At 36.5% G+C, this 18,938-nt stretch overlaps 1 protein-coding gene across 1 annotated transcript; it reads left to right on the top strand.

Moving 5' to 3' along the window:
- The first annotated feature begins 14,037 nt into the window (after window positions 1–14,037).
- On the top strand, window positions 14,038–14,994 carry LOC122700453 (olfactory receptor 52Z1-like). The gene has a single exon (XM_043913391.1). The coding sequence runs from the start codon at window positions 14,038–14,040 to the stop codon at window positions 14,992–14,994; it is 957 nt and encodes a 318-aa protein (XP_043769326.1).
- Window positions 14,995–18,938: the final 3,944 nt, after the last annotated feature.

Genomic DNA, 18,938 nt, shown 5'->3' with positions numbered 1-18,938 from the left:
AAAAGGAAGGGAAGGAAAGGGGAACAAAAGAGAAAGGAGAAGGTGAAGAGTCAACTTCGTTTATATTAAACACAAAATGTTTAATTTTATTTCCCATGTTTTGCTTTTCGCATGATGCGGGGCAAGCAGGGCATGTGGGATCTTCGTTCCCAGACCAGGGGTTGAACCCACACCCTCTGTAGTGAAAGTGCAGAGTCATAGCCACTTGACTGCCAGGGAAGTCCAATTCTTATTCACTTTATATATTAAGTTGATTTTGATTTGAAAAATAACTTTATATATGTTGACAGTCAATCCATCATGTGATGGGCATGCTGCCAATATATTACATCTGAGAATTACATCTTTCAAATTAACATATTCTCTACATTGCCTTGAGCCAAACATGAATTTTCATGTATCTTTAGTAATAAAATCTGTGATTTTTAAAAATTAGGACTTCTGGGTTTATATCATGAAAAGAAAGGAGTTTCTAATAGTTATAAAACTATATTCCAGCACAGTGTACTGATTTTATGAGTAACTTTTATGTTCAGAACTTTTATTAATATTGATAGTAAAAATTAATTCATGCTTTCTACATGTATTTTTGCCTAGTAAATCCCATGGACAGAGGAGCCTGATGGGTACAGTCCATTAGGGTCATAAAGAGTTGGACACAGACTGAAGCTACTTAGCACACATGATCGTGCATATTAGACACTGTTATACTTGTTTGCATTTTTCTCAATTAATCTTCATGAAAGTTTTACTGCTGTTATTTATATTCTACAGAGAAAGAATCTGAGGACCAAGGAGGTTAAGTTACATTAGTGAATGATAGTAGAGGAATATTAACCCAGGTCATCTGACTTCAGAACTAGCTTTTGTACCTATTTTTCTAGGTTTGCTGTGTCCTTGTAATGGCATATAATTCTCATTTTTCCATGTGGCTTGATGAAAAATCCTAATTTATATAGTGCATTTAAGTATTTTCAAATGGTTTACCAATTTAACTAATGATTTAAAATATGCATTATGTGCATGCTAAGCCACTTCAGTTGTGTCAGACTCTTTGCGATTCTATGGACTAGAGCCCACCAGGCTTCTGTGTCCATGGATTCTCTAGGCAAGAGTACTGGAGTGGGTTGCTGTGCCCTCCTCCAGGGGATCTTCCTCACCCAGGGATTGAACCCTGTCTTTTATATCTCCTGCACTGGCAGGAGGGTTCTTTAGCATTAGAGATCTGGGAAGCCTGATTTAAGAATATAGTAGCAGTTTCATAATAAACTAAATTTTTATATTTAACAGTATCAAAAATGTTCAACTACATCTCAAATAATAACAGAAAATTTTATTTTTTTTTGAGTAGTACTATTCTCAATCTGATCACTATTATGAGAATACACGTATATATAATAGCAATTGGAAGTTTCCATGAAATAATCTCCTGCTTAAGGGTAGATCATGTCTTTTGAGTTAAAGAAAGCCTGTGTTAAACATTCTTGCTATGAGTATCTTGAATCAACTCAAAATTGAATCCTTATATTGAAACATTTTCTTTCTAAAAATTTCACTACACTGAAAGGAAAAATCAACATAAAGCAGTGTCATGACTGCTTATACTTTCTTAGATCCTGAAATGTACCCACTGCTGAATTTTCTGTAGCTTGTATCTTTTGTCTAAGTATAACAACAACAAAAACAAACAAACAAAAATTAGTGTCATCAATCCACTCCTTACCTTGGTTTTGTAGCTTTCCTGACTTGCTAATGATTTCAATGAAGGTCCAGTATTGACTATACTGCTAATAGACCTTGACATTAAGAACATTCTTCTTTTCATCTTGGCATTCACCTAACAAGTTTAGAGCAGTACTCATAGCTCTTCTCAACCACCTTCAATGAGACACATAAGGGTCCCTGCTTCACATGGACAACATATGGAAGTTGGAAATTCAGCAGATGCCTTCCAGATACTCTAGTTAGACATGCCACATGCCACTTACAGTCTAAGGCACTGCTCTGGGTTAGCACAGTGCTGCCTGCAAATTAATTTTATTTCAAATTTCTTATTTGAAACTGAACCATTTTGATTCAGTGCCTCCCTTAACATATTTTAGGTGTTTACCAGCATGTTCACCAACTCTGTGAATGAAGACTAGATAAGAGGACAACACTGGGCGTCATCTTCCACATTTCATTTCTTACTAAATGTCACACCATCACTGTTTATGGGAAAGGCTTTTATTTTTTCTTTGTATCTGATAAGCATTTCTGTATCTAGTAACCACTCTGTCCCTATGCTTCATTCTAAGGAACATATACCATACTCTTCCCTGGGAAATTAATCCACAGGACTTTCCTATAGAAGTAAACAAACAAACAACAGGAAATAATATATACACCAATATTTTAAAATTCCTTAGTCTTTCACCTACCTTTTTAGATGCTCACCATATCTAGACTCTCACTGTAAAGCATACTTGGAAGTTTGAAATTTGATGGAAATCTTCTGTGAGGACCTCCACTGTGCTAAGAAAATTGTTCTACTTGGTTCTGTACTTTACCCAAATACATATATCCTAAAGGCACAATATGAAGGGATATTTGGACTCAGTTATCAAGATGGTAAGACTTTGTAGATTCAGAGCTTCCTCTGTCCCTAGTTAAACCTAATCTGCCTTCTCAACAGCCTTATCTAATTTCTGACAGTGTTCAATGCCAGCAGGGCTCTGGCCAAGCGGATTATCCTCGTATCTGACCTTACTATACAGAAGAATTTTACTGTTCGGGGAATTTCTGGTTCTCTCTGGAGGCTAATATAAACCTCATAGCAATGGTTTCATCAGGGCCTCTCCTAGGATAGAGAAGGTTATAGGAAAGTACATTTAATTGGTGTAGGGCCCTGTCAGGATAAACAGTTTTATTGTTTGATTAAAAATGTAATGCAATATCCAATATGAGGCATAGTTGCTTCTCGAAGAACATTTAGAATAATGGGTAGAGAAGAAGTATTTGTATATTGCTTATTGTCCAAATCAATGCATGTGAAGGTTTTTTATAGTGTTTAAGCTCTAGTTTTTTGTTCTTCTGGTCTGAGAACTATCTGCTTGTGTTCTTTGCTGTAACATGCCATCTCCCTTGCTGATTTCATATCTCCCACCATGAGAGAAAGGAAATGTGCATGCATGTGTTCTAAGTCACTTTAGTTGTGTCTAAATCTTTGCGACCCTGTGGACTGTAGCCCATCAATCTCCTCTGTCCACAGGTTTCTTCAGGCAAGAATACTGGAGTGGGTTTCCATGCTCTCCTCGAGGGAACCTTCCCATCTCAGGGATCAAACACTTGTCTCTTAAGTGTCCTGCATTGGCAGGCAGGTTCTTCACCACTAGTACCATCTGGGAAGCCCTCAAAATAAAAATTAGCAACATAGTTAAAACTGTAAATGCCACAGTTCTTTAAGAATCACTTTGTATTGATAAGCTATAGATCTTGTTACCTTTCTGTTCCCTAAAACCATGAGTTCATGTTTGCTAAATAGTTAATAATGAACCTGCATTATCTATTGTGTTGCTGGGGTATATTGGATTACTGAGGGCAAACCACAGGTGGACATCAGAAAGAACCAAGGGTAGAGTTATGCACAAGCCAGAAACAACCTCTGTCTGATTATATTAGGGTGATACTGTATAGAGAACTACGCTGGTAGATTTATTATCACATGTTTTATCCCACTCCTTTCAAATTGGAGTCTTTCTTTTTAATATTGCAGTTCTGGTTGAGGTGGGTGCATGATGGGGTATTGGATCTCTGCCATAGAGTATAAGTATAATCCATACACTCCAATACCATTTGCATAGTATCTTCCATATAGAAATTATAAACTATGCCTAAACAGTTTCTGACTTTAAATTAATGATTTTCGTTCTGTTGGAAAAGCACTTCTTTTGCTTGACCACTCTAAATTTTTAATGACAATGTTGTCTAAGAAGAGCATAGGATTGGACAAAGGCAAACCTACATTCAACTTTTAGCTCAATTTCTTACTATATGTGCAGATGAAATTTCAGGACTTCAATGCCCTCATCTAGTCACTGGAAACATAATAATATCAGGAGTCAGTGTGTTTTTAAAAGTACTGGTACATCAGAAATATATTTTAAACTTGCTAAGTACTATGGCAATAGTAGCTGATATTAAAGGCTAATTTTCACCCACATACATATTTCCCTTCCTAAACTAAACAGTTAGCAGGGTTTGAGGAGTGTATATTGCTTTGAAAGTGAAAGGGTTAGTAGCTCAGTCATGTCTGCCTCTTTGTGATCCCATGGACCGTAGCCCGCTAGGCTCATTTGTTCACAGGGTTTCTCAGGCAAGAATACTGGAGTGGGTAGCCATTCCCTTCTCCAGGGAATCTTCCCCAACCAGGGAGTGAACCCAGGTCTTCTGCACTCCAGGCAGATTCTATACGATCTGAGTCACCAGGGAACCCCATATATTGCTTTACATGTTGTTGCTATTCTGTTACCCATTCATGTCCAACTCTTTGTGACCCCATGGACTGCAACACTCCAGGCCTCCCGGCCCCTCACCATCTCCTGAAGTTTGCCCAAGTACCTATTAATATATTTGACTCATATTTAATAAGAAAAAAGTCTTAGAAATATTTGATGGCTATACCCTTCCATGGATTTTTTAATGTTTTTTGAGAGACAGTAAATTCCTAAGGATTGTGTTCTCTCAACACTAAAAAATAGACCTTCCAACTCTTACAACTGTTCATTTATTTAATAAATGGAAAACCTTGACAACATCCTATATTTCTATGATTTTTTGTGTCTGTCAGGGCAGTCTATGTATTGGTTGCTGCTGCTAATACAGCTGTTGTTAATTCCCCAGGGTTGTCAAAGAAGTATGATCTTCCCATAAGCCTAGTTATTCATTCAGTGGGTCTTTCTTGGCCTTAATAAAAGGATCAAGAACTCAGAAGATCACAGATGCTTTCCTATATTCCCAAATTCTCTTGGGTTTTAGTTCTCCTGGGATAGATAAAACTATAGAACGAGCCTCTGAGTCAACATTGGAACCTAAATCAAGGATAGACAGCCTGTCTTATGGGATGTCTGTGAGTCTGTGGCTGTAGAATAAAGAAGATAATGAGGACCTGGTGTCTGATATTGGATAGTAGGTAACTGCCTGATGAATTCTGAAGGGGTTCTGTGAGTCTCAGATATTATACTAGTCTCACTCCTATTCCAAAGAACCTGTGATTATTTTCCTTCCATATATGTTTACATTATAGCACCTGCCCAGGGCCATGATTTAAGCAGATCCAAGATTGGGAGTGGAGGCATGTCTAATGCTTGTGAAATGATATTTGTTAATAATGAGAATCTCTGGCTACTTGGCCAAACCATGATCTTTCAAGCTAATGAAGGGTTCATTGAAGGTTGATTTATAACTTTTGAAACAGCCAGTCTTTGTGAGCAAGAAATTTTTCAGGATTTAAAAGTTGGGATAAATCTAAAGTCAGGTTCATCAGAAGAAAAGGACCTGGTGTTTTTCTTGCTCTGACTGTAGTCAGTCACAGATTCTTGAGATTCTTTTTTTTTTTTTTTTAACATTCTATCTCACAGGTTTCTGTGTGGTTTCTTTATTTATTTTCAGCTTGCTGGTTAAAATTCTCTTTGGAATATTTTAGTGCAGAAGGAGTTTGTCTCATTTTATCTAAAACACAAAAGGAATTGAGACACAAGGCTAGATGTAGTGGGTGTGGAAGCCAGTTTCACAGAACTGAAAGAGCAGGCATCTCAGGAGGCTCTGATAGTGGTTTTACATACCGAGGCTTTTTTTTTTTTTTTTTTCCTGATGGGAAACTGTATTCTTATGTATTTGGAACAAGATAGAATTAGGATGGTAAAAAAAATGAAAATAGTAAATTATTACTTAAATCACAAGCTGAGAATATGAGAATATTAAGATGTTGGGAATAAGAAAAAAAATTCAAAGGAGAGCATTTAGTGCAACTTCCATCTTGGTGAGTAACAAACCCATGAGGGCTGTTGGATGACATGTGTCTGACAAAGTTCCGAGGTTTCTCAGACCAGCAGCCTCACTATTTATGGCATCTCCTTCTACCACAGTTCCTCAATATGATCTCACTGCTGCAGTAAGAAGTTGCTTTGAGTGAGATAACCAGTGAGTATTGGGGAGAAGGGAAATGATGGAAATTATAATGGAAAATGCTGAGGTTCTAGATCATCTCTAGAATAGAACTGAATGGCTGAAGGCTTCTTTATGAAGCCTAAACGGTGGACTATGAGGATCATGTTATATCTACTTATGTTAGAAACTGTGGTTGAATTGATATCTAAGCTGGTTTTCAAAATCAGTTCATTTCTGCATCTTTATGGATTTATTTTAATATATTAGTACACTTTCACTTAAAAGATGAAAGTACTTCTGAAAGGAAAGTGGATAGAGTGGGCGTAAGAGAAACAAACAAACAAAAAAAATGAACGAGGAATATAATTGCAGACCTGTAGCTAGGGAGAAAAGAGATTAGAAAGATCCAGGACAGATTTTGAGCTTGATTAGCTTCAGGTGAACAGGAAAAATATTCCTCTGTCCTCTACCCCTTCCATGACAAAATCTGCCTTTTCTCTTTTGGTCCCTTGGAATCCTGTTTATCTTTGGGAACCACTTGTGCATTCATTCATCATTTCCTTCAACTGCCGGCCAACTATGCTCTCTTGTGATTAGGTCTCCTCTTTCTGTTTAATTTTTCTTAATTCTGAAAAATTGAACTTTCCTGAAGAAGAATCAGTTGACTCTTTAGTCATGTGTAGTCTCTCCTGCCAGGTTATCCTCAAGTCTGTTATAAAATATTTCTCTCCTCTCACCTCAATAGCCTTCACTTCTGTTGGACAATGGCTTATTCATTTGTTTTCTGTTCTACATACCTTTTGTTTTCAATAGTATCTCTGTCTCTCTCGCCCTCTCTATTTTTTTTCTGTATGAGCTTTGACACTAACTCTAATATGCATTTTGTTGTTGTTTTGTCATTCAGTCATGTCCAACTCTTTTGTGAGCCCATGAATTATAGCCAGTCAGGCGCCTTTCACTATGGGATTTCCCAGTCTAGAATACTGGAGCGGGTTGCCATTTCCTTCTCCAGGGGATGTTTCTGACCTGGGGATTGAGCCCACGTCTCCATCATTGGCAGGTGGATTCTTTACTGCTGAGCCATCAAAAGTAAGTAAGTAAGTGTTAGTTGCTCAGTCCTGCCTGATTCTTTGCAACCCCATGGACTGCAGCCCAACAGGCTCCTCTGTCCATGAGATTTTCCAGGCAAGATTACTGGAGTGGGTTGCCATTTCCTTCTCCAGGGGCTCTTCCCAACTCGGGGATTGAACCCGGGTCTCCTGCACTGCAGGCAGATTCTTTATCAACTGAGCTACAAGGGAAGCCCATCAGAGAAGTCCCCTAATAAACATTGCCTTTCAATTTATTATAAATATCTGGATCCAATGTGAGTTTTTTGACAATTTTCCTTATACCCCATATTCTTCTGACTCCCTTTGCCTCAAGGAAAGAAGCAGAACACCCATATGGTAGCTTGAATGATTTGTTTTTTTTTTTTTTTTTTCCATAATGGGAACTTAGTTTCAAAAGCTGTTCACTTTCTTGCTTCAAATTCTTTACTGTCAGACTCCATTGACTTTAAGCATCATGTTTATTTCTTTTGTTCAAAAGAAAACATCCTAGCACCTTTTGATCCTTCTAGTTACTGTTTTCCCTTCCTCAGCGCCAATCTTCTTGAGTTGCCTACCACTGCTGTTTTCAGCTGTTACACATCCAAAGTCTTGCAGTCTGTGGTCAGACTTTATCCTCACTAATTTCTTGAAATTGTGCTAGATGCTAGTGAAAGCCCAATGGTTTTCACTAGATGCTAGTGAAGCTCTAATGTTTTTATTTGATGTTCTACCATCAACACAACAGCTTGGAAGTGGCACTGAACAATAAGAGCAATAACAATAATAATAACAACAGCGATAGTGATACCACTGCAAAGAATCAGAGTAAGAATAGCATCGGAGAAAAGACTCAGAACCGTGGAAATGTAGGAGGAAGACAGGGGTATAATGGGATCAAGGAAATCAAAGGCAAAGAAAGGTTAAAGAAGGGATTGTTCACAAGTGGGAAATGAAGTTTAGATTTCTGTATCTAGAAGGGAACCATCTATGAGTTAATTTGATTCCAATCTAGGATGTATAGAGAGTTCAGAGTGGTGAAATGCCTCTACCAAGATCTCAGTCTGTTGATGGCATAACTGAGGCTACAGCTCAGCTAGAGCCTCATACCTAGTCCAGTCCTCTTTCCAGGGTACTAAGCAGGTTTGGGTCAGTCACTCACATTGATTTCCTCAGTCATTCCATAGACATGTTAAATATTAATAGTTTCAGAACAATTGTATTAACTTTCTCTGAATTCTGCATCTCCTAGCTTATTCCCTTTATTGGTTAGAGGTATCATTATTCTTTCCAGAACAATATGTCTGAAAATATTTTATTGCTTTTCATTTATCCCTCATATAACCTATGACCTGGCAGTCTATTTTTTTTTTTCCTATTTTTATTTTTTATTTTTTTCTATATATTTCTTCTCTATGCCCTGTTTTCACTTTTAAAGCTACATTCCTGACTGCTTTGATCTGTTGGAAAAGTTTCCTAGAGCAACTCTGGGTAGCTATCTTCCTTCATTTCAATAAGTTTCACCAGCTTTTAAACTATATTTACTCAACAAAAATGTATTATACTGGATACTGAAGACATAACTCATAGCTACAGGGAAATTGAAATGTATTAGTGAACAATATTACAAAGTTTGTAATTAATAATTGTTTAGCTATGCTACTGGGAGATAGAAGGTTTAAAAAAAGAATTGACCACCAGCCAAAGCTTCTCTGAAAAAAGAAATCTTAATTTTTTTTATCACATTATATCCTTCTTAAAATTTTGCTAAAACATTAGAGACTCAGTAAATACAGTTGACTAATAAATTAGTTATTTGTGTGACAAACTAAACTCAAAGCCACGAAGCCATTATCTTGACTTTTAAAATTCTTTATCTTCAAGACACAATCTACTTGCTCAAGTCATATTTCTTATATCTCTAAGCTCTCAATAAGCTAGATGATCTTATTTTTACAGTAATTTAAATACCTTACTTTAGCTTTTTGTTTGTCTTTGTTGTTTCTGAGAAACAGACTAATGACCACACTTCCACGAATCTTTTCATTATCTCTCTAGTGAAGGTTATGCTTCTTTGTGTCATACACATGTGATTGAATATCTCAAATATTTCTTCCTGATCTTTGAAGGGAGTTGTTTTGTTGTCCACATTTCATGACCTTCACAAGGGTAGGAATCCTTGAAATAGAAAATATTTATGATCTATATTTGATTCCTTCCTCAGTGAGGTTTAAATACAGAGCAAGCTTAAAGAAATATTCATTAACGTGTTTAATGCTTGAGTGCTTGAAACTCATTTTCTATTTTGTTATCTACAAGCTGTTTTTTTTTTTTTTTTTTAAATTTGAGCTAAAAAGAGAAGAAGAGAAAGAAAGGGCAAATATTTGAATATGAGCTGGGAGAAATAAATGGGAAAAGAGAAAAAGCGGGGTAGGCATGTGAGATTGGAGGGAGGAAGGTAATGTACGTGAGTGATGAGAGGACATATAATCTGTGTTATGATGATTTATCAGTCCTTGCTTTGCACAGGATTAGTTCACCTGAAATGCATGCATTCTGGGACCATGCAAAGAGAGAACATGGTTTCAATATGCACACTCTTTTTTTTTTCATTTATTTCTATTAGTTGGAGTCTAATTACTTTACAATATTGTAGTGGGTTTTGTCATACATTGACATGAATCAGCCATGGAGTTACATGTATTCCCCATCCCAATCCCCCCTCCTACCTCCCTCTCTACCCGATCCCTCTGGGTCTTCCCAGTGCACCAGGCCCGAGCACTTGTCTCATGCATCCACCCTGGGCTGGTGATCTGTTTCACTATAGATAATATACATGTTTTGATGCTGTTCTCTCGAAACATCCCATCCTTGCCTTCTCCCACAGAGTCCAAAAGTCTGTTCTGTACATCTGTGTCTCTTTTTCTGTTTTGCATATAGGGTTATCATTACCATCTTTCTAAATTCCATATATATGTGTTAGTATGCTGTAATGTTCTTTATCTTTCTGGCTTACTTCACTCTGTATAATGGGCTCCAGTTTCATCCATCTCATTAGGACTGATTCAAATGAATTCTTTTTAACGGCTGAGTAATATTCCATGGTGTATATGTACCACAGCTTCCTTATCCACTCTTCTGTTGAGGGGCATCTAGGTTGCTTCCGTGTCCTGGCTATTGTAAACAGTGCTGAGATGAACATTGGGATGCATGCGTCTCTTTCAGATCTGGTTTCCTCAGTGTGTATGCCCAGAAATGGGATTGCTGGGTCATATGGCAGTTCTATTTCCAGTTTTTTAAGAAATCTCCACACTGTTCTCCATAGTGGCTGTACTAGTTTGCATTTCCACCAACAGTGTAAGAGGGTTCCCTTTTCTCCACACCCTCTCTAGCATTTATTGCTTGTAGACTTTTGGACAGCAGCCATCCTGACTGGCGTGTAATGGTGCCTCATTGTGGTTTTGATTTGCATTTCTCTGATGATGAGTGATGTTGAGCATCTTTTCATGTGTTTGTTAGCCATCTGTATGTCTTCTTTGGAGAAATGTCTGTTTAGTTCTTTGGCCCATTTTTTGATTGGGTCATTTATTTTTCTGGAATTGAGCTGCAGGAGTTGCTTGTATATTTTTGAGATTAATCCTTTGTCTGTTGCTTCGTTTGCTATTATTTTCTCCCAATCTGAGGGCTGTCTTTTCACCTTGCTTATAGTTTCCTTTGTTGTGAAAACGCTTTTAAGTTTCATTAGGTCCCATTTGTTTATTTTTGCTTTTATTTCCAATATTCTGGGAGATGGGTCATAGGGGATCCTGCTGTGATTTATGTCAGAGAGTGTTTTGCCTATGTTCTTCTCTAGGAGTTTTACAGTTTCTAGTCTTACATTTAGATCTTTAATCCATTTTGAGTTTATTTTTGTGTATGGTGTTAGAAAGTGTTCTAGTTTCATTCTTTTACAAGTGGTTGACCAGTTTTCCCAGCACCACTTGTTAAAGAGGTTGTCTTTTTTCTATTGTATATCCTTGCCTCCTTTGTTGAAGATAAGGTGTCCATAGGTTCGTGGATTTACCTCTGGGCTTTCTATTCTGTTCCATTGATCTATATTTCTGTCTTTGTGTCAGTACCATACTGTCTTGATGAATGTGGCTTTGTAGTATAGTCAGAAGCCAGGCAGGTTGATTCCTCCAGTTCCATTCTTCTTTCTCAAGATTACTTTGGCTATGCAAGGTTTTTTGTATTTCCATACAAATTGTGAAATTATTTGTTCTACTTCTGTGAAAAATACCGTTGGTAGCTTGATAGGGATTGCATTGAATCTATAGATTGCTTTGGGTAGTATAGCCCTTTTGACAATATTGATTCTTCCAATCCATGAACACGGTATGTTTCTCCATCGGTTTGTGTCCTCTTTGATTTCTTTCATCAGTGTTTTATAGTTTTCTATATATAGGTCTTTTGTGTCTTTAGGTAGATATACTCCTAAGTATCTTATTCTTTTTGTTGCAATGGTGAATGGTATTGTTTCTTTAATTTCTCTTTCTGTTTCTTCATTGTTAGTGTATAGGAATGCAAGGGACTTCTGTGTGTTAATTTCATATCCTGCAACTTTACTATATTCATTGATTAGCTCTAGTAATTTTCTGGTAGAGTCTTTAGGGTTTTCTATGTAGAGGATCATGTCATCTGCAAACAGCAAGAGTTTCACTTTTTCTTTTCCTATCTGGATTCCTTTTACTTCTTTTTCTGCTCTGATTGCTGTGGCCAAAACTTCCAACACTATGTTGAATAGCAGTGGTGAGAGTGGGCACCCTTGTCTTGTTCCTGATTTTAGGGGAAATGCTTTCAATTTTTCACCATTGAGGGTGATGCTTGCTGTGGGTTTGTCATATATAGCTTTTATTATGTTGAGGTATGTTTCTTCTATTCCTGCTTTCTGGAGAGTTTTTATCATAAATGGGTGTTGAATTTAGTCAAAGGCTTTCTCTGCATCTATTGAGATAATCATATGGTTTTTATCTTTCAATTTGTTAATGTGGTGTTTTACATTGATTGATTTGCAGATATTAAAGAATCCTTGCATTCCTGGGATAAAGCCCACTTGGTCATGGTGCATGATTTTTTTAATACGTTGTTGGATTCTGTTTGCTAGAATTTTGTTAAGGATTTTTGCATCTATGTTCATCAGCGATATTGGCCTGTAGTTTTCTTTTTTTGTGGCATCTTTGTCTGGTTTTGGAATTAGGGTGATGGTGGCCTCATAGAATGAGTTTGGAAGTTTACCTTCTGCAATTTTCTGGGAGAGTTTGAGTAAGATAGGTGTTAGCTCTTCTCTAAATTTTTGGTAGAATTCAGCTGTGAAGCCATCAGGTCCTGGGCTTTTGTTTGCTGGGAGATTTCTGATTACAGTTTTGATTTCCTTGCTTATGACGGGCCTGTTAAGATCTTCTATTTCTTCCTGGTTCAGTTTTGGAGGGTTATACTTTTCTAAGAATTTGTCCATTTCATCCAAGTTGTCCATTTTATTGGCATAGAGCTGCTGGTAGTAGTCTCTTATGATCCTTTGTATTTCAGTGTTGTCTGTTGTGATCTCTCCATTTCATTTCTAATTTTGTTAATTTGGTTATTCTCCCTTTGTTTCTTAATGAGTGTTGCTAATGGTTTGTCAATTTTGTTTATTTTTTCAAAAACCAGCTTTTAGCTTTGTTGATTTTTGCTATGGTCTCTTTAGTTTCTTTTGCATTTATTTCTGCCCTAATTTTTAAGATTTCTTTCCTTCTACTAACCCTGAGGTTCTTCATTTCTTCCTTCTCTTGTTGCTTTAGGTGTAGAGTTAGGTTATTTATTTGACTTTTTTTTTGTTTCTTGAGGTAAGCCTGTAATGCTATGAACCTTCCCCTTAGCACTGCTTTTACAGTGTCCCATAGGTTTTGGGTTGTTGTGTTTTATTTTTCATTCATTTCTATGCAAATTTTGATTTCTTTTTTGATTTCTTCTATGATTTGTTGGTTATTCAGAAGCGTGCTATTTCGTCTCCATATTTTTGAATTTTTAACAATTTTTTCCCCTGTAGTTGAGATCTAATCTTACTGCACTATGGTCAGAAAAGATGACTGGAATGATTTCAATTTTTTTGGATTTACCAAGACTATATTTATGGCCCAGGATGTGATCTATTCTGGAGAAGGTTCCGTGAATATGCACACTCTTAAGCTAGAAAAACACTGTTCAAAGTAAGGACTATCTACATTTATATTACTATTTCTAAGTTCTTCTCATTTGATAATGAAAATCTTCATATTAAATCATAAGAATAATGATTGTTACTGAGCTCCCTCAAAGGCCACACCAGTATTCTGAACACTTGTTTCTTTAGCTCTTAAAAAAAAAAAAAAAAATGTCTATTAGTCACCAGGAGTGACTAGTCAGACAAGAAGGAAAACTGATGATACTCAAGAGCTTATAAAGAAGTTTTCTTGTATGATGCTAAGTCAATAAATATAATGTATTGGTCACAGTGCCTAAATGAAATTATAAGCCCGTTCAATGTTTATTATTATTGTTATTTTCATTATCATTACCAGTAGCATTAGCTCTATTAAGTCATGGTAACTTTCATGTCAGTGAAGCCTGTTTGGCTTATCATCCTTGAATCATTACTTATTACCATCATTTTTTAAGGCAGATAAATTACTGCAATGCCAAGAGTCACACTTAACCTGATAAAATAGCCCTGACACTTCATTCTCATTCTCTCTCTCTCTCCCCCTCACCCTATTTCAGGGTTCAGCATCAGAGAACAGAGTAAAAGATGACAACCTCTTCAAACTACACTAACCTTAGAGACATTTGGTACACCATGATTGGGATCCCAGGACTGGAAGATGCACACACGTGGATCTCCATCCCCATTTGTTCCATGTACATAGTCGCTGTTGTAGGAAATACCCTCTTGCTATTTCTGATCTTCACTGAGCACAGTCTTCATGAACCCATGTATCTTTTCCTCTCCATGTTAGCCTTGGCAGATATCTTTCTCTCCACTGTCACCACACCCAAGATGTTAGCAATCTTCTGGTTCCAAGAAGGGGGTATATCTTTTGGTAGCTGTGTGTCCCAGATGTTTTTCCTCCACTTCATCTTTGTAGCAGAGTCTGCCATACTCCTGGCCATGGCATTTGATCGCTATGTAGCCATCTGTTATCCACTAAGATATACTACCATTCTAACACCCTCAGTCATTGGAAAAATAGGCATTGCTTCTATAATTAGGAGTTTCCTCATCTGTTTCCCCTTGGTTTTTCTGGTTTATCGGCTTACTTACTGTGGAAGGAACATTATTCGTCACTCATACTGTGAACATATGGGCATTGCCAGGCTTGCCTGTGATAGCATTCAGGTCAACATCTACTATGGGGTTATTGTGGCTCTATTTTCCACATGCCTGGATGTGGTGCTTATCATCATCTCTTATGCCCTAATACTTTGTACTGTGTTTAGAATTCCTTCCCAAGATGCCCGGCTCAAGGCTCTGGGTACTTGTGGCTCCCATGTGTGTGTTATATTACTGTTCTATACCCCAGCCTTTTTTTCATTCTTTGCTCACCGATTTGGGGGCCACAGTATACCATTACATGTACATATTCTTCTTGCCAATCTTTATGTGGTGGTACCACCCACTCTCAACCCCATCATTTATGGAGTTAAGACCAAGCAAATTCAGGAGAAATTTATCCAGGTCTTTTCTTTGAGCAAGAAATTTTGCTGATGTAGATTAAACAGCATAGTTCTTCAATTCTCTATGTAACTCCAGTAATTGAAGAGTACCTACAATTATATTGGAAATCTTATATCATGCCAGCATTAAGAGAGAACAATAGCATTAAGATTTGAGTAAATCAGATCATGTTAAAATCTTGTTTCACTGCTTTTGTTCAGGACAGTGTCAGACCATGGACATTTTAGAGTCTGTGTAATAATGAGCTTTGTTACAAGTTTAAAGCAAAGAAATTCGATAGCTAATTTCAATTTTATGTTAATATAGACAAACAGGAGAACTGAAGACACAGCCCACCCACACACACTTAAAAAAGATGAATAAAAATCTCAAATCAACTTATCATGATTTTAGTTTATTCTCCTATAATATGACCTCTGTAAATCAGAGAAAGTAGTACTCATGTATTTAGCATCCTGATGTATTAGCTGAGCATTTGGGCTCTAAGTTCAAGTCTTGAATTTCAGATGTATGGCCTTGGCAGAGTGCATTTACTCTTTCTGAAATTCTATACACTTATCTTTATAACAGGGACAAAATATTATGTAACTTATAAGGTTGATAAAATTATTAAGTAAAATGATTTATATAAAGCTTCTAAAACACTGCATAGCATGTAATGAAAGTGAAGGAAGGTTGTCTATTGTTACTATTACCAGTAATACTACTGTAATCAGTCTGCATCCTACATACACTGGAATTGCAGGACAGAGAAAGGAATATTCTTTATATTTCCTCCTTGTGTGTAACACACATTACTTCAGTCATGTCCAATTCCACGACCCCATGGACTGTAACCAACCAGGCTCCTCTGTCCATGGGATTCTCTAGGCAAGAATACTGGAGTGGATTGCCATGCCCTTCCCAGAGGGATCTTCCTGACCCAGGGATCCAGCCACCTCTGATATCTCCTGCACTGATCGGAGGGTTCTTTACCACTAGTACCACTTGGGAAGCCAATATTTCATCTTTCCTAAGTATAATTTCAGGCATTATGGGACATAATGATTTTAGGTGATCTCGGGGCATCAAGCTATTTTAATTTTTCACTCTGAAGACAGGAGAAAATTTTGCCAGAGGTAGAAATTTACGGATTATTAGCATGTGTGTGTGCTAAGTTGCTTCAGTTGTGTCTGACTCTTTGTGACCCTCTGGACTCTAGCTCACCAGGCTCTCTGTCCATGGGTATTCTCCAGGCAAGAATACTGGAATGGGCTGCCATGCCTTCCTCCAGGGGAGCTACCCTACCCACGGATCCTGCCCGCCTCTCTTAGGTATCCTGCATTAGCAGATGGGATCTTTACCACCAACAGCATACGTTAGTAAAAACACTGGAATGAATCAAAAATCTGCATCTATTCCTCAAATGAATGTCAAGCTCCTCTTGATCATTTTATAATCATACTATAGACTGCATTAATTTTACCATAATGGTAATAATTCTTACTCTTACTAGCAACAGTAAAAGGTATTCATCAGGGAAGAAAAGAAACAGTGAGATGTCTAAGAACACGAATGATTTATAAAATAATAAAGAATAAAGAATATTTTACATGTTCACTTGTACAAGTACTAATGAAAACTCATGAACATGTTTATTTCCTCACAGCATTGATGACAAAAATGAAAACTAGAAATACAAATGCACAGGATGAATGTATTGCAATACATTTTAAAAATTTGGTACAATTATTACTGAATATGTTAGTACAAAGTGCTAATGTGGAAATATGCTTAAAACATTTTAAAGAGAAATTACAGGTTGCTGAACAATACATATAAGATGATTTTAAGTATGGGAATGTACACACATATATTAATGTATGGAATCTTACACACAAGTGTATTTGCATAGAAATTCTGGTAGAATAATTAGAATTCTCCTGATAGTGTGTATATTTTTAAAAGGATATTAAATTAAACTAATTATAAAAAGTTATATCTAGTGATTCCTGTACAAGATGAGATATTTAGCATTAGCATGATTTTATATTATTCTACCTCCCCTGCAGATGTCCCTAATATTTTCTTAATTCCTTAATTATCCAGAATTTATATTTAATTACTTTAATTGTCTCTTGAAATTATTCTCTTTTTTTTTTTAACTCTGATGGAGGATATTTTGAGCATTTATGTAGTAGGATTTTTAGGTAAGTAACAATAGAATTTCTACTTTATTCTACAAGTTAGCAGTGAAGAAGAGAAATCTAGGTTTTTCATGATTTCCAGATTTTTATATAATTACTGATTAATTATATTGTTTCTGATTCTTTCTGTATTTACTATTTTGCTTAAATTCTGTGCTATTTCCCCTAGATATTGAAAGAAAACAGAAGTATAAAGAAGTGATTTGGGCAAATTTTTGTTTCCCATACATGTATAAACATCAAAATTTTAAAAGATTTTAAGCTTATTAAGTATATTATACTCAGTAAAACTTTCTATTCTTCTTTCTCTTCTGTAGAAGAAATAACTCTATAAGTTCTATCTTTAAAGTCTATTTTTTAAACTTTTAAATTCATATTGTGAGTGTATTCATGTACAATCAACTATAGTGATTGTGAATTCTTATATTTTCATAAATGCTAGTTGGCCTATATATTGCTTTAGGACTTGAAATTTGATTCATTGTTTTGTTGATACCTGTTTACAAAAGATAACTTTATTATTTTATTGTTGTATATCAGACATATCTCCTTGAAATTTACAAGAATAAGTATGAACTGTCTTTTTAAAAGATTAATATAACTCACAAACAGTAAAAATTATCAGGAAATAGAAAATATACAACAAAATAAAAATTAACTTCATTATATTTAATAACTAAGACAAATGAGAAAATCCCTTGCTATGTGCAAACTACTGAAGCTCATTTTGAAAGAAATAGATAATCTAAGTACTCTCATATCTACTGGAGAAATTGTAGTTTGAAACCTTCCAACAAGGAATTTTCCAGACCCAGGTGAATTTGCTAGATGAATACAACCAAACATTTAAAAGGAAAATAATATGGATTCCATAAAAACTTTTATCAGAAAATGGTAAAGGATAAAGCTCATCCCAAATTATTTAATAAGAGCAGCTCTGTTCTGCTATGTAATGTATGCAAGCTAAAGAAACCACTACAATATTTTTATAAAGAAAATCCCCTCTCTTTCCACATATATTTGTTCTTCTCTCAGCTGTCTATATTTAAAGCCAAACTAATCCTGGGATTTTTTCCTCTGTGGATCAGCATTATGGAGCATTCCCATATTTACAATTCTTGGACATGCCTTCCTGTGGAGTTAAGTACCTCACAAGGTCTGATCACCTCCTCATACATTAGTTCACAAATTTAAGTTCTAGCCACATTATCACCCTTACACAGTGATAGCAAGTACCTTTTCACAGAGGTTTATTGGAAAAGACTCTGATAATGGGCAAGATTGAAGGCAAGAGGAGAATGGGATGACAGAGGATGAGATGGTTGGATGGCATCACCAACTCGATGGACATGAGTTTGAACAAGCTGTGGGAATTGGTGATGTACAGGGAGGTCTGGTGTGCTGCAGTCCATGGTGTCTCAAAGAGTCAGACATGACTGAGCGACTGAAATGAACTGAACTTCCAGGTGGTGCTAGTGGTAAAGAATCTCCCAGTCAATGCAGGACATGCAAAAGAACTCGACTGGATCTCTGGGTTGGGAGGATCCCTTGGAGGAGGTCATGGCAACCCACTCCAGTATTCTTGCCTGGAGAATGCCCATGGATAGAGGACCCTGGTGAGCTAGAGTCCATAGGGTCGCAAAGAGTTGGACACAACTGAAGCAACTTAGCAGGCACAAACTTCAAGATCTCATAAATATCAGTATTTTTGAAGATTAAAAGAAATAGATAAAACATGGGTCACTGTCAAATACTGTGTATTTGGCACAGTGTGACTCTGGTTGTTTT

This window comes from Cervus elaphus, chromosome 1, assembly GCF_910594005.1.
Source record: "Cervus elaphus chromosome 1, mCerEla1.1, whole genome shotgun sequence".
Lineage (NCBI taxonomy): Eukaryota > Metazoa > Chordata > Mammalia > Artiodactyla > Cervidae > Cervus > Cervus elaphus.
The sequence above is the reverse complement of the archived record's forward strand: the minus strand, read 5'-3'. Positions and strand labels throughout refer to the sequence as shown.